At 42.0% G+C, this 13,747-nt stretch overlaps 1 protein-coding gene across 1 annotated transcript; it reads left to right on the forward strand.

The window, feature by feature from the left end:
* Positions 1 to 1,101: 1,101 nt before the first annotated feature.
* On the forward strand, positions 1,102 to 6,747 carry LOC129864031 (eosinophil peroxidase-like). Its single transcript, XM_055936575.1, has 13 exons — positions 1,102 to 1,169; positions 1,430 to 1,589; positions 1,806 to 1,990; positions 2,137 to 2,269; positions 2,485 to 2,614; positions 2,741 to 2,947; positions 3,327 to 3,690; positions 3,895 to 4,055; positions 4,260 to 4,518; positions 4,662 to 4,832; positions 5,037 to 5,274; positions 5,368 to 5,656; positions 5,784 to 6,747. The coding sequence occupies exons 2-13, from the start codon at positions 1,432 to 1,434 to the stop codon at positions 5,790 to 5,792; spliced, it is 2,304 nt and encodes a 767-aa protein (XP_055792550.1). The 5' UTR covers positions 1,102 to 1,169; positions 1,430 to 1,431; the 3' UTR covers positions 5,793 to 6,747.
* Positions 6,748 to 13,747: the final 7,000 nt, after the last annotated feature.

Below are 13,747 nucleotides of genomic sequence, written 5' to 3' on the forward strand. Positions count from 1 at the left end.
CCTGAATAATTTTTATATTGTAGAACTGCACTCTTACGAAAATTGGTTCCAAAAGGGTTCTGCAGCTGTCCTAGTAGTAGAACCCTTTGAAGAACCCTTTCAGATTCCAGGTATAACCCTCTGTGGAAAGGGTTCTACATGGAACCTAAAAGGGTTCTTCAAAGGATTCTCCCACGGGGTCAGGCGAAGAACCCTTTTAGGTTCAAGATTTTTTTTAAATCTATTGATGTATTCATTAAGACAATACACAGAAGAAATGCAGCGCAAACAAGAGTGCTGAACTATTTATAAATTCTGCTGGTTGGCTGGGAGCCCCTTGCAAAAAAAACTAAAACAGTCAAAGGTCACAAATTTGTTTTATTGTGCTGGTTGTAAGTGTGCCTATATCGAGAAGCTCTGTGTATACAGCCCAGAATAAAGTTATTAATTAATTATTCTTTGTCCAGACCATATACCATGAAGATATAGCTAATCATCACAATCACATAACTCATGTTACTGCAAAAGGGCTCTAGCAGGAAACAGCTGGCCAGATTATAGACTAAGCAAAGACAGTTGAGAGTAAGTCTTATTTTTCATGCTCAATCAAATACCATTTGCCTTGATTGAATCAATATTACCACAGTTGCCCTGTCCTGCAGTCAAACTAACTAGTGGCCTCATGGGTAGAATGTTATTCATATTTGTCACGATTTCATAATTAATAAACATTTCAGCAAACAGTGTTTCTATGTCAAACAGTTTTGTTATATTTCAGTCTTCTGTGATGTATATAAAGTGTAATATTGGAATTTGAAATCTGACATGGTACAGGTGTCTTCTTTTTTAAAGCCCATAACCATGTGTGTGAGGTGTATACTTTTGTTTCAAAGTAGATTTATTTAAGACTACCAAGAAACACTCAGTGTGACCCTTATTTTGCCCACTACAGTAAAAGGTTAAATAATATTATCAGTCAATGGTTGATTAGGTTAAGGCAAGGGCAGACTTTTTGGAAGAAGTAAGAAGGAACTACATACTGTCAGTCACCCCATCTGAGAAAGGATAGATAACAGGGCGGGGCTTTGCAACATGGACTATAAATAGAACAGTTAGAGAGAGCACCATACATCTTCAGACAAGAGTTGACCTCTTAACAAGACTTCACAACAAGAGTTGTTCAAACAAAGGTAACAATTTTATACACTGTTTCTCTTGTCTCATCGGATAATCAGGTTTTATTCAAATTCTTTCTGTTGTCCATGGTAATTCTGATCCATGAATGATTGTGTTATTAATATTGTGTGCAAAAACTGTATTTTTTTAATACTTTAGAGATGTCTCTGTAGTTAACAAGACAAGTTATTAGCAAAAAGATGCACACATTACATTTAAGAAGCAGCATGTTTTTTTAAAGGATGACATCTGATTATCCCCCCATTTTTTTCAGAGATGAAGCCATTTCCTTCCCTCCTGGCATTGGGATTGTGCCTGATGTTCAGCCAGCCAGCCCTGTCTACAGAGGAAAGTTTGGGTGGCCCTTTCATTCACAGTTCAGTGGAGGAGGCAAAGAGACTTGTAGATGAAGCATACAAGTACTCCCGAGAAAAGTGAGTGAACCTGACAGTTGACCTCTTCAGATGTAGTCGACAATCTCTGTCTTTGTAAATTGTGTCAAATGAAATGACTAGCGCTAGCACACTTTTCTCAGTCAGTCGAAGAGACATGTAATGTAATTTCTAATGATTAGTACACTAAATCTACCTGTATACTGATAGGAGCATGTTTCTATTCATAATTCTGTCATCTGCTTATCCATATTCCAGGAGTCTGGAGAGAGTGCGTGGGCAGTCCACCAGGCCCTCGGATGTCCTGCGTCTCCTGAAGCAGCCTGCCAGGGACACGCGCTCTGCTGTACGGTCTGCAGACTACCTGGAGAACACCCTGAGACTGATCCATGAGAAAGTCCACAGCACGCACAGGCTGCACAAACGCTCGCTCAACGCAACAGGTCAGTCGCACACACCGTCACAGATACTCACACATTCACTTTGTGAAAAATTCCCCATACGTATTCACTCAGACGTAGACACACACAGTCATAATAAGTACACATTCTTTATTACAAGTCTTCCTTATCGCTCTCTCATTTCTCAGACCTGCTCACACCAGAGCAGCTAGACACAATTGTCCGGGTAACTGGCTGTGCAGCTCGTGTCAGCAAACCCTCCTGCCACACCACACCCAACATGAACAAGTACCGCACAGCCACCAGTGTCTGCAACAACCTGTAAGAGCACCAGGGCATTGCGGGTTTAATACTTTCACTCAACTATTTGATAGCCTTGTGTAATGTGCACAGTCGTTGTATAGGTTGGAATAAAAGGGGAAGAGCAATCAGTGTATGTCTACGGCTACGGAGGCCGCAGGAGATGAGGCCATATCCCTTGAATTTCTCAAGTGAGGTTTCTCAATTCTGATGTGTATTTTCTTTATGCTTATTAGGAAGTTCCCTCGTCTTGGAGCCTCAAACACCCCCTTCACTCGTTTCCTGCCTGCTCAGTATGACGATGGGGTCTCTCGACCCATTGGCTGGGACCGAAACACGAGCTTCAACAACTTTGTGCTCCCTCTGGTATGATAACAATAAATATAGTTGGAATAACTGCTACTATGTTGCCACAAGTTAGATATAAAGTAACATAATTGTATTCATCCTTCTCCCTCTACCCTCCGTCCTTCCTTCCCTCCCTTTGTGCAGGTAAGGGAGGTCTCTAACCGTATCCTGGCAACCAATGACTCTGGTGTAGTGAACGATAGCGAGTTCACACACTTTGTCACCCTCTTTGGCCAGTGGAACGACCATGACCTGACATTCACGCCATTCTCTCCCAGCATCCGCTCCTTCAGCAACGGCCTGGACTGTAACGAGAAATGTGAGCGCTCCGAGCCCTGTTTCCCCATCCAGGTCAGTCACAGCTCTCACATCACGCCACTTACAGCAGGCACTATGACTACACTCTTAGACAAAAATGTGCTGTCTAGAACCTTAAAGAGTTTTTCGGCTGTCCACATAGGAGAACCCTTTGAAAAATCCTTTTTGGTTGAATGTAGAACCCTTTCGGTTCCAGATAGAACCCCTTTCAGTTCCATGTAGAATCCTTTCTACAGATGGTTCTACATGGAACCCAAAAGGGATATCCTATGGGGACAGCCAAAGAACCCTTTTGGAACCCTTTTTTTCTGAGAGTGTATACAGTCATCCCTGTATATCTTGGTATTTTCTAACCATGGTCCATGAATTATTAGGTCTTCACCCTCTACCATGTCTTTTCCTCCATGCCCAGATTCCTCCCAGAGACCCACGCTTGCCCACTGGCCCAGACAGCTGCATCCCAGTATTCCGATCAGCGCCCGCATGCGGCACAGGAGAGTCTGCTTTCAATTTCGGTGGCGTGGCCACGAAGAGGGAGCAGATCAATTCACTGACGGCCTTCCTTGACTTGGGGCAAGTGTACGGCTCTGAGGAGGGGTTGGCACGTGACCTCCGTGACCTCACCAACAATGGGGGCCTGCTGCGTGTCAACAAAAACTTCACAGACAAAGGGCGCGAGTTTCTACCCTTCACTAAGTTGAAGGGGAACATGTGTGCCACCCGCAACAGAGTCACCAATGACACCAATGCCAGAGAGGTGCCCTGCTTCATTGCAGGTTAGCCTTTTTAGTATATTTGTCTGAGGAGTAGACCAATGTATATTTAGGTTAAAGTTGAAGGAACAGAATGATGACAAAAATAGAAAACTAGAGTCATTCTTTGACTTTCATGTACAATAGTTATCTGGATACAGACACACAATGTGTATGATGTTCATCTCAATCCCTATTTGGCCTCACCAGTAAGTCTATGTTTGTCAGGTGATGCCCGTGTGGATGAGAACATAGCATTAACATCCATTCACACAATGTTCATGCGTGAGCACAACCGTCTAGCCCGTGCCCTGAGTCGTCTCAATCCACAATGGGATGCTGAGACACTCTATCAGGAGGCTCGCAAGATCATGGGCGCCTACACCCAGGTACCACAAACTGATATATATCACTAATACCCATGGTGTCAGTTCATCATCTCCACGAGACGTCCAGGGCATACTTTCTAACACACGCTCTCCTTCCCTCTGCTTCTCATTCTCACACAAATAACTATTCTTGAATATTCTCACATTGACACAGCTTCCCTATCAAATACACACCTAAAAATAAATCTACCCTCACCCTCCTAGTTGTTTGTGTTCCGGGACTACCTGCCGCACATCGTGGGCCCAGACACCATGGCCCGGCAGCTGGGCCGTTACCCTGGATACAACGAGAAGATTGATCCCAGCATTGCCAACGTGTTTGCTACAGCAGCCTACCGCTTTGCCCACCTGGCCATCCAGCCCATGCTGTCCCGCCTGGACAGCAACTACATGGAGAATGCCATGTTCCCCAATGTGCCCCTGTTCAAGGCCTTCTTCACCCCCTGGAGGCTAGTTTTTGAGGGTGAGTGGTGGGACACATAGGGATGGATACTTTGCAGACCTCTTGCCAGTTGTAAGCTAATTCACTCTCTGGATTAATAACAGTATATAATGGGGAAAAGGTTACAAATGTAAACATCCTATTCTCTCTCTGTCCTTCTTTAGGTGGTATCGACCCTCTGATCCGTGGTCTGGTGGGTCGCCCAACAAAGCTGAACACCCAAGATCACATGTTGGTGGACGCTGTGAGGGAGAGACTCTTCCAGTTTGTAGAACACCTGGCTCTGGACCTGGGCTCCCTCAACATGCAGCGTGGACGCGACCATGGCCTGCCTGGTACACACCTGCCTTATCCTCCATACCACTGTACTGACACAACAGATAAACACATCTATACCGTTCTACTTACATATTACAGCTAATGCTTTAGGCATGTTAACACCAACTCCAAAATGTCAATCATATCTCTCTCTCTTCCTCAATATATCTCTACCAATCTGTTTCATGTAGTCATTATATTCTTTCTCTTCCCTGAACTAGGCTACAATGCTTGGCGTAAATTCTGTGGGCTCTCAACGCCTAGGAACGAGGCTGAGCTGGGTGCAGTTCTGAACAACAGAGACCTGGCCCGCAGACTACTGCAGCTCTATGGCACCCCAGCTAACATTGACGTGTGGATGGGGGGCGTGGCTGAACCATTTGTACGCAGGGCCCGCGTAGGGCCTCTCTTTGCCTGCCTCATCGCCACCCAGTTCCAGAGGATCCGCCAGGGAGACAGGTGTGTGTTTTTGTATGTGGTGTAGTGAGTTGTTCAAGTGTGTTTTATCTGTCAGAGCATGCATGTATCCTCATCTTGCCTGTTGATCCCCAGGCTGTGGTATGAAAACCCAGGCGTCTTCACTTCGGCACAGAGGGCTAGCCTGAGTCGTGCCTCTCTGGGTCGGATCATCTGTGACAACACTGGCATTTTGACCGTGCCCCGTGACCCCTTCAGAATCCCTGATAATGGGAACAACAGACTCATCACCTGCAACACTATCCCGCAATTAAACCTCCAAGCCTGGAGGGAGAGACCTACAAAGGCCAAACAGCAGAACCAGGATCATAACCAGCAGGAGGACCAGAACCAGGAGCAACAACAACAGGACCAGGACAATGAGGTAATTGGCTGAACTTCAGTATAAGTTAATAATTTGATAGTTCTGCACCGAGTTGGCATTTCACCCATCCATAACCCATTCATCACTCTCTTCTAACGTCACCCTCTTCTTCTATATTCCTTTCTAGATCCCCTGATTTGAGGCCCGCTTGACCCTCAGGACCCAGCAGCAACACAACCCTGCAGTTCTCCACTTTCCATTATATGTATTGAACTACATTTATCAGGAAACATTTTATGGTAATGTTTAAAATATAAACAACAAAGCAGAAATACAAAACCAACACACCTATTAAGCTTGATACATATTACTGTAGACCCATATTTCTTTATGAGCATACAAAAGTACATAGTAGCTTTTTATTATATCAAACTAGGTAGCTGGGGTTCTCAATTGTCTCATACAGAAATATCACATTCTTTAAAGGGGCAATCAAATAATAGCAGTTCAAACAATAACAAATCGGTCATCCCACAACTGTTTTGGTAAATAGCTGGGGGATGGGGCTTGAGCTCTCAAATCTCCAACAGAGATATGACATTTCTAGATTCATATAATACATTTTAGCCGGAGTGTAGTAAGTCTTATAAATTATCTTGAATTGCAATAATGTATGTCTAAGGTTGTAGGAACAGGTATGAACATTTTCACATATCTGTGATCAATGGTTCTCCTCAATTTCTTCCTTCAGATCTGTTTAAATTTTCCTTATAGATTCTGAACTATCAGGTCGAGTTTCAATCAACCCTTGATATAACTTGGCAATCAACTTCTTTGGCAGAGAAGCTTCTTTCAGTATTTTCTCTATGCTATATGCCTTAGGTTAATCCAGATTCTGTTGAAGTGAATGAATTATAATTTCTTAGTTGTAAGAACTTAAAGAAATTGACCTTGAATAACCCACATTTTTCTTGTTATCGATTGAATGACAGTAGAGAGCCATCATAACACACATGTTCAAAATTCACATGCCACTTTGGAACCAGAACTTAAGGGTGTTGTAATTAAACGCTGGAGGTAATGTGGGGTTGTTCCAAATAGGGGTGCCTGGCGATATCGTTTTCTTTGCATTAAAAAAATATATATTTGCATTCTTCTGTCTGATATTTTGTCATGCCATTGTTACTGTCACTTTGTATGTGTTGTTTACTCATTCCATGTCAACAAATCAAGGAATACTGTAGGATTTTTTTAATGCATTTATTTGTGCAAAATGAATGAAAAGGACGGCTTTATATATATATTTTTGAATCTAAACGTTTACAAATGATAAAGTAAATGTATAAATAAACAAAAAGGAGAACTAGTGCTGAATTCCTCTATACACATCTACTATAAATCAGCTAACATTTCTAGTAACCCTTTTTATTTATAATTGTGTAACTCGTTTATTATAAACAATCTTAACATTGTTCGGTGAGATGTTCAAGTCAGTTATCAATTGTTTTATTTATATAATGAAAAAACAAATACTATACAACAAAATAATAGAAATGAAGATTCTGCACACTTCCTGAATTTGGTGCTTATTTAAATGTGTACTGCACCTGTATCCTTTTTCTCTACCGCTTTTTATGGTTTATTTCACAAATATTTTATTTGATTGAAACACTGTATTCATGTTTTTTATTGCATAAATATTAACTGCATCAGAAAATAAACATTCTTAACTAAGACGGCAAAATAATTTAATGGTGTGTACTGTTGACCTAATTTATTGGTGTTGAGATGGCAATGGCCTTATGGGGCATTCTGCCGCGTTCATGTTGTAAACTCGTAAATATGACCTTCCTGTTGGGAAAATTGAAGATGAACGCCCCTCCAACTCGTAATTATAACCAGCAAACTCAGGTATCATCCCTGGACCCTGAACTCTGATGTCACGCACAACTGAAAATGTCAACAAACATGGCTGTGATTTCAGCTGTCAATGGTGAGAATGGTTCTTGCATTACCCCCAGCACTTGAACACTCCAAGTCGTTCCTCCAAAGCAGACATGTCATTCCTCAGATCACTCATGACATGAACGTAGCATTCATGTGCTCTTGGGAAGTGGGAAACTGGCAAGTTTCTGGAAAGTGGAAAGTGGAAAGTGGAAGGTCGTAAAGCCGACATGATTGTGTTCAAGTGCTTTTGAAGTCGGACCAATTCTTCAACCAATTATATTTGAGCTTGCTTGACATTGACAAAATGGTCAAAATTGGTTATCTACATTTTCCACTTTGATAAGTTTGTAATTAAAAAATATATATATTGTTATCTTTTGGTTGAAAATGTAAAAGGTAAGTGGTGAAACGTCACAACTCGGCAAATCGTGCCGCATTCAAAACAACTGGAAACTCGGAACTGGGAACTCGGTGTGTGATTACTGGGGTGGCGTTAAGTGTTGAGGTGGAACAACTGAAATGGAAGATTCCCTGTATCTGTGAAGCCTGCCGTTTGGTGCGACACAGACGCGGTGGCGAGCGTGGCGGAACAGAGAAGACATTGTCTGTCCTTTTATGTTTTGAAGCAGAGTCTTTACCTGACAAAGTCATGTTAGGATATGTCAGTTATCTTGTGAAAGCTTTTGTGCCGAATCCACTAAGGTGCAGTGTGTAGGAGGGAGATTCCAAGATGTGAGAAATGTGTAGGAGGGCATGAGACAAAGGAATGTGTAGTATTGGTGGAAAAAACAGTGTGTGTCAATTGTGGGGAGGCCCATGTTGCTGGGGATCAGAAGTGCCCAGTGCTAGAGATACAGGTTGAGGTTGCCGGGGTCAGAGTAGAATAGAAGGTGTCTTATGCTGAGGCAGTGAAGAGAGTAGAGGATGATGGGTCAAGGGTAAGTAGTAGGCCTAGGCCAGTGTAAAGGATGTGAAATGGCTAGCTAGTTGGCGGGTACGCGCTAATAGCGTTTCAATCAGTTACGTCACTTGCTCTGAAACCTAGAAGTAGTGACTGTTGTTGATGTGTGCAGAAGGTCCCTGGTTCGCGCCCGTATCGGTGCGAGGGGACGGTCTAAAATTATACTGTTACACCAATACAGACTGATGCGAATTGGTGCTTCAGTAAGGTTTTCGTCTTAACATTCATTGACATATTTATCAGTTGTACCTCAGAAATGGAAGATAAATCCTAGCCACCGTGCTTCTACATCTGCATTGCTTGCTGTTTGGGGTTTTAGGCTGGGTTTCTGTATAAGCACTTTGTGACATCTACTGATGTAAAAAGGGCTTTATAAATCAATTTAATTTGAAATCACAGAAAATAGATGTTGTGGTGGCAGCTGCAGAAAAGTACTTGGGTGTACAAGGTTTTCCTGCAGAAGAGTTAGGTGTGTAGAATGAAAGAGGTGTAAGATCAGTTAGGGTCAAAGTAGTGGAATGTGGTATTTTTGTTTGTTATTTGTGTATGAAATAGTGGTATCTAAGTGTAGGGTGAGTTGGTGGAGTATTTTTTCCCCTTTCCTTTTTATTTTTGTATCACAAAAGATAACGTGATCGACCACACACTATCGCACGGTAGGTGGCGTGATGCACAAACAAATGTGCGAACACCATGATACCAAAGAAGAAGAAGAAGAAAAGGAAGACGAAGAAGGAGGAAGTTGCCTGTCACGTGCAACGAACGCATGCGCAGATTATTTGTGTAGAGTGCATGTGGAGTGCAGGCCTGGACTGCGTCTCTACTAATAGTATGTTTTTTTCACACATTCTGATTCCTGGGCTAAAAAGTATGAAAGGGAAGAGCAAAGCAAAAGAAAATAATCTCTCTGTCCGTACTGGACTTGTATTCCCAATCGGAAGAATTCACAGACTTTTGCGGGCTGGGAAGTACACCGAACAGGTCGGGTGTAGAGCTTCCGTGTTTTTGGCTGGCGTGCTGGAGTACTTAGTCAATGAAATCCTCAAACTGGCTGGAGACTCTGCTAGGGAGGCACACTCATCGCACATCAGCCCTCGTCACATTCCTGGACTACACAAACGACAAACTTTCACCAGAGTCTCTAAACCTCCAGACTGTTGATACTGATGGAGTTTAGGTTCTCCAGGCAGAGAATTCCGTATTCTGATGTGAAAACAGGTTTTCTCTCTGACCTGACATTGAAAGCGGCATTTACGAATCTTGCAGAAGTTATAATATGAATGAATAAGTACTGTCACAGGCTGCAGACAAATTAAGTGGATGCTTGTTTACACCTTCTTTCGGCAGACCTCTTCAATTACGTCATGTGCTTTAACCTATGAAAACAAGGTGCACCCAACTACTAAAAAAACACGCATAATAATCTAAACTACCTTGGAGTATGTTGTCGTTTTACCTCCATCGTTGGCCATCTCAATTTCAGTGTTTTCCTCTTTGGCCATCGATTTTTTTAAATTTTATAGCCTGTCTCTGATATCTATGCCCTGGACTTGCAGCACATAGATGCATTCATTGTTGATTCAATCCCAGACATACCATTGAAAGGGAGGGAAATGTGCTATCCTACCTGGACAGTTTCTGATAAACAGGCTCCTCTGGTCGTTTTGGTTGAAGGGAAAGGCTGTGTTCAAATAGTAGCTGTACAGTGCTGTATGTGCAAATTCACTGGATTTGTTTTAGGGTGAGTGAGAAGGCACTGTGTTTGCAAGACAACCTATGACGATTAAAGCTACATGTCTTTTAACATTGTGTCATGGAGTGTCATCTCAAAATTGATAAGTTGATGGAGTTGCTTGGATGGGCCTCTTGACTGCAAGCCAAGGGTAAGAGGAGAACACTACTTTGGACACATCACATGAATGTAATCTGCACATACAGATTCTAACCAGCCACCATACAAGGTAGACTACATTCATAGTGAGTTGGAGAAACACAAATAATGTTTTGTAGGTCTCTTAAAATACAAATGCTTTGTGAAATGTCCACCAAGATACTCTCCACTCTGTTTGGTACCTGCAACTTCTGAGTAAATATGGTACTGTCTATTCTTCCACAAGTGCGAGTGTGAATTACACCATGACATTCTGGGGGCTCTAGAAATGGTTGTATGGGCCTATTAATAAAGATGTCATTTAAACGGTAAACATTTATTACCTTTTAATGTGTCATGAACACAACTTGTCATAATATTTTCATCTGATTGTCAAACAAATCACTTCAAAAAGTAGGCTACCTGTCTGTTCGTCCACTCCAAAATAATTCCTGGATCCAAACTGCATATCTACTCGTGCCATTTGATGAATGGAAGTAGACATCTGTTACAGAACACCAAGAAGTGTTCCTAATGACATTCAGCTATGGTCATTGATTAGGCCTACATTAATTGATGCTTCTTGCTGACAAATGTAAATTTTTTGGTCAATTTGTTCACCCTAACACACACGGTCAACTTACTACACTAGGCTACAATGTGTATTAGCATGCCTTCAAATAGGCCTACCGGTAGCCAGTGATGTAGTGGTAAAAAAATTGGTGGGTAAACTGCTTGTCGCGGTAAAACAAAAAAACTCCCTTTACAGTGAATTTTTCTGAAAAGGTTTGGATAACTGCGTTTACTTGCGTTTACCCTCCAACAGGCCAACACCACTGCCGGTAGCCTACCTTCTGCCGAGGCAATTTTACACATGAATACATGCAGAACGGGTAGACTACATTCAATATAATACATGAGTCGAATCAAAACATGTTTTACACCCTAGTTCATGAGTTGTCCACAATTCATGAGTTAATGCCTGGAGTCTTCACAGATCGTGACAAAACAATACCTTTCTTTCCATACGTTATTGACATTTATGACAGTGTTATTTGTCATTATTAGGCATATTAACAATTGACTTAGAACGTTGAACTTAAACCCTGTACAAATCATGGATCTTGGAGATCTCGGAAAATGCATGCACTGTAAGTGTAACTATGCCTTCATAACATTACATTATGTTTCACCATGGAAACATTACATTATTTTCACCATGGAAACATTTCACACGGGCACACAAATCCAAAATAATCTGACCGAAATAATCACTTTATAGGCTAACTGTCATTATCGTGTAGCCAGCCTACATGTTGGATGGATTGGATGTGCATTGGTGTCTAGCTGTAAGCTAGTTGTCTAGTGATATTGTTGCCCATCATTTGCTGATCCAGGGAAGAAAACAACTATTGTTAAAAAATTATAAAGCTAAATAAATGGTCTACTATACTGAACAAAAATATAAACACATGTAAAAGTGTTGGTCCCATGTTTCATGAGCTGAAATAAAAGATCCCAGACATTTTCCATACGCACTGAAAGCTTATTTCTCAAATTATGTGCACAAATTTGTTTACCTCCCTGTTAGTGAGCATTTCTCTTTGCCAATATAATCCATCAACCTTGACAGGTGTGGTAAATCAAGAAGCTGATTAAACAGCATGATCATTACACTAGTGCACCTGTACCAGACAAATGGCAGACAGTGTGTACTCTATGGCGTTGTGTGGGCAAGCGGTTTGCTGATGTCAACGTTGTGAACAAAGTGGCCCATGGTGGAGGTGGGGTTATGGTATGGGCAGGCATAAGCTACGGACAACGAACACAATTGCATTTTATCAATGGCAATTTGAATGCACATAGATACTGTGCATACTCACATTTTACATTTACATTTTAGTCATTTAGCAGACGCTCTTATCCAGAGCGACTTACAGTAGAGTGCATACATTTTATTACATTACGTACTGAGACAAGGATATCCCTACCGGCCAAACCCTCCCTAACCCGGACGACGCTATGCCAATTGTGCGTTGCCCCAAGGACCACCCGGTTGCGGCCGGCTGCGACAGAGCCTGGGCGCGAACCCAGAGACTCTGGTGGCGCAGCTATTACTGCGATGCAGTGCCCTAGACCACTGCGCCACCTCACCAGACGTCACCCATTGAGTACGTTTGGGATGCTCTGAATCTATGTATACGACACCATGTTCCAGTTCCCAACAATATCAAGATACTTCACACAGAGTTTGAAGAGGAGTGGGACAACATTCCACAGGCCACAATAAACAGCCTGATCAACTCTATGTGAAGGAGATGTGTCGCGCTGCATTAGGCAAATGATGGTCACACCAGATACTGACTGGTTTTCTGATCTACGCCCCTACCTTTTTTTTAAGGTATCTGTGACCATCGATGCATATCTGTATTCCCAGTCATGTGAAATCCATAGATTAGGGCCTAAGGAATGTATTTCAATTGACTGATTTCCTTTTATGAACTGTAACTCAGTAAAATCTTAGAATTTCTTGCATGTTGTGTTTATATTTTTGTTCACTGTACTTCTGGGCACGGAGAACACCAGTACCTGCGTGTACCTGAAAAACAATGCAACGAGCGCTCTAAACAGCTGGCTGACAAAAGGAAACAATGATAAATCAATGGATAAATCTAGTGTTGGAATAAAGGCTATTTTTATCAAGGAGCCATAGCAAACAAATGGCAAAATTAGAACATACAAAGGAAAATCTATGCGGACAGGGGCTCAGCTGAGGCTGAAATCCAGCACTACTGAGTGGACAGCGTCTCCACATGGAAATAAACGGTTTAAACCATGACAGATAGATGGAGGTGTTTGTTTTTATTTACCACTGTAAAACATATTTAACACTACATTTTTAACAAATTGAGAATGGTTAAATTAGCATTATTTAGATGAGCATTTATGGGAGCTAACTTCTCATTCAGTGAAGCTGAGCTCCCCCTGGTTTCCCTGTAATTCGCACCTTGCCCACTAACTTCAAAACTGAAAGGCCACCACAGCACCGTTTTGCTGGTTTACTGCAATAGATTATACGCCCAATAGATGGTGCCAATGTGTTTTTCATATGCATTGGTGAAGTGAGTTGTTGTGACTTCATTATGATCACCTCAAAGACATTTGCTTTGAATTAGGCCAATATTTTTAGTCCAAGCTGTTATCAAATCAAATTTTACTGGTCACATACACATATTTAGCAGATGTTATTGCGGGTGTAGGAGAAAATGCTTGTGTTATCATTCCGACCTGGCTTTCTCTTTTATATGACTCTCCCCCCTCACATCTCTGTCATTCCTACTTTTACTACATCCTGTACATTTCTTTCCATATC

The sequence above is a fragment of the Salvelinus fontinalis genome, chromosome 10, assembly GCF_029448725.1.
Source record: "Salvelinus fontinalis isolate EN_2023a chromosome 10, ASM2944872v1, whole genome shotgun sequence".
Taxonomy (NCBI): Eukaryota; Metazoa; Chordata; class Actinopteri; order Salmoniformes; family Salmonidae; genus Salvelinus; species Salvelinus fontinalis.

Excerpts from the sequence above, each read along its gene's own strand:
- LOC129864031 (XM_055936575.1), top strand. The coding sequence starts at position 1,432 with ATGAAGCCATTTCCTTCCCTCCTGGCATTGGGATTGTGCCTGATGTTC. Across the intron at positions 3,691-3,894 it reads GGTGCCCTGCTTCATTGCAG|GTGATGCCCGTGTGGATGAG; the intron begins GTTAGCCTTTTT and ends TATGTTTGTCAG. Across the intron at positions 5,275-5,367 it reads AGGATCCGCCAGGGAGACAG|GCTGTGGTATGAAAACCCAG; the intron begins GTGTGTGTTTTT and ends GTTGATCCCCAG.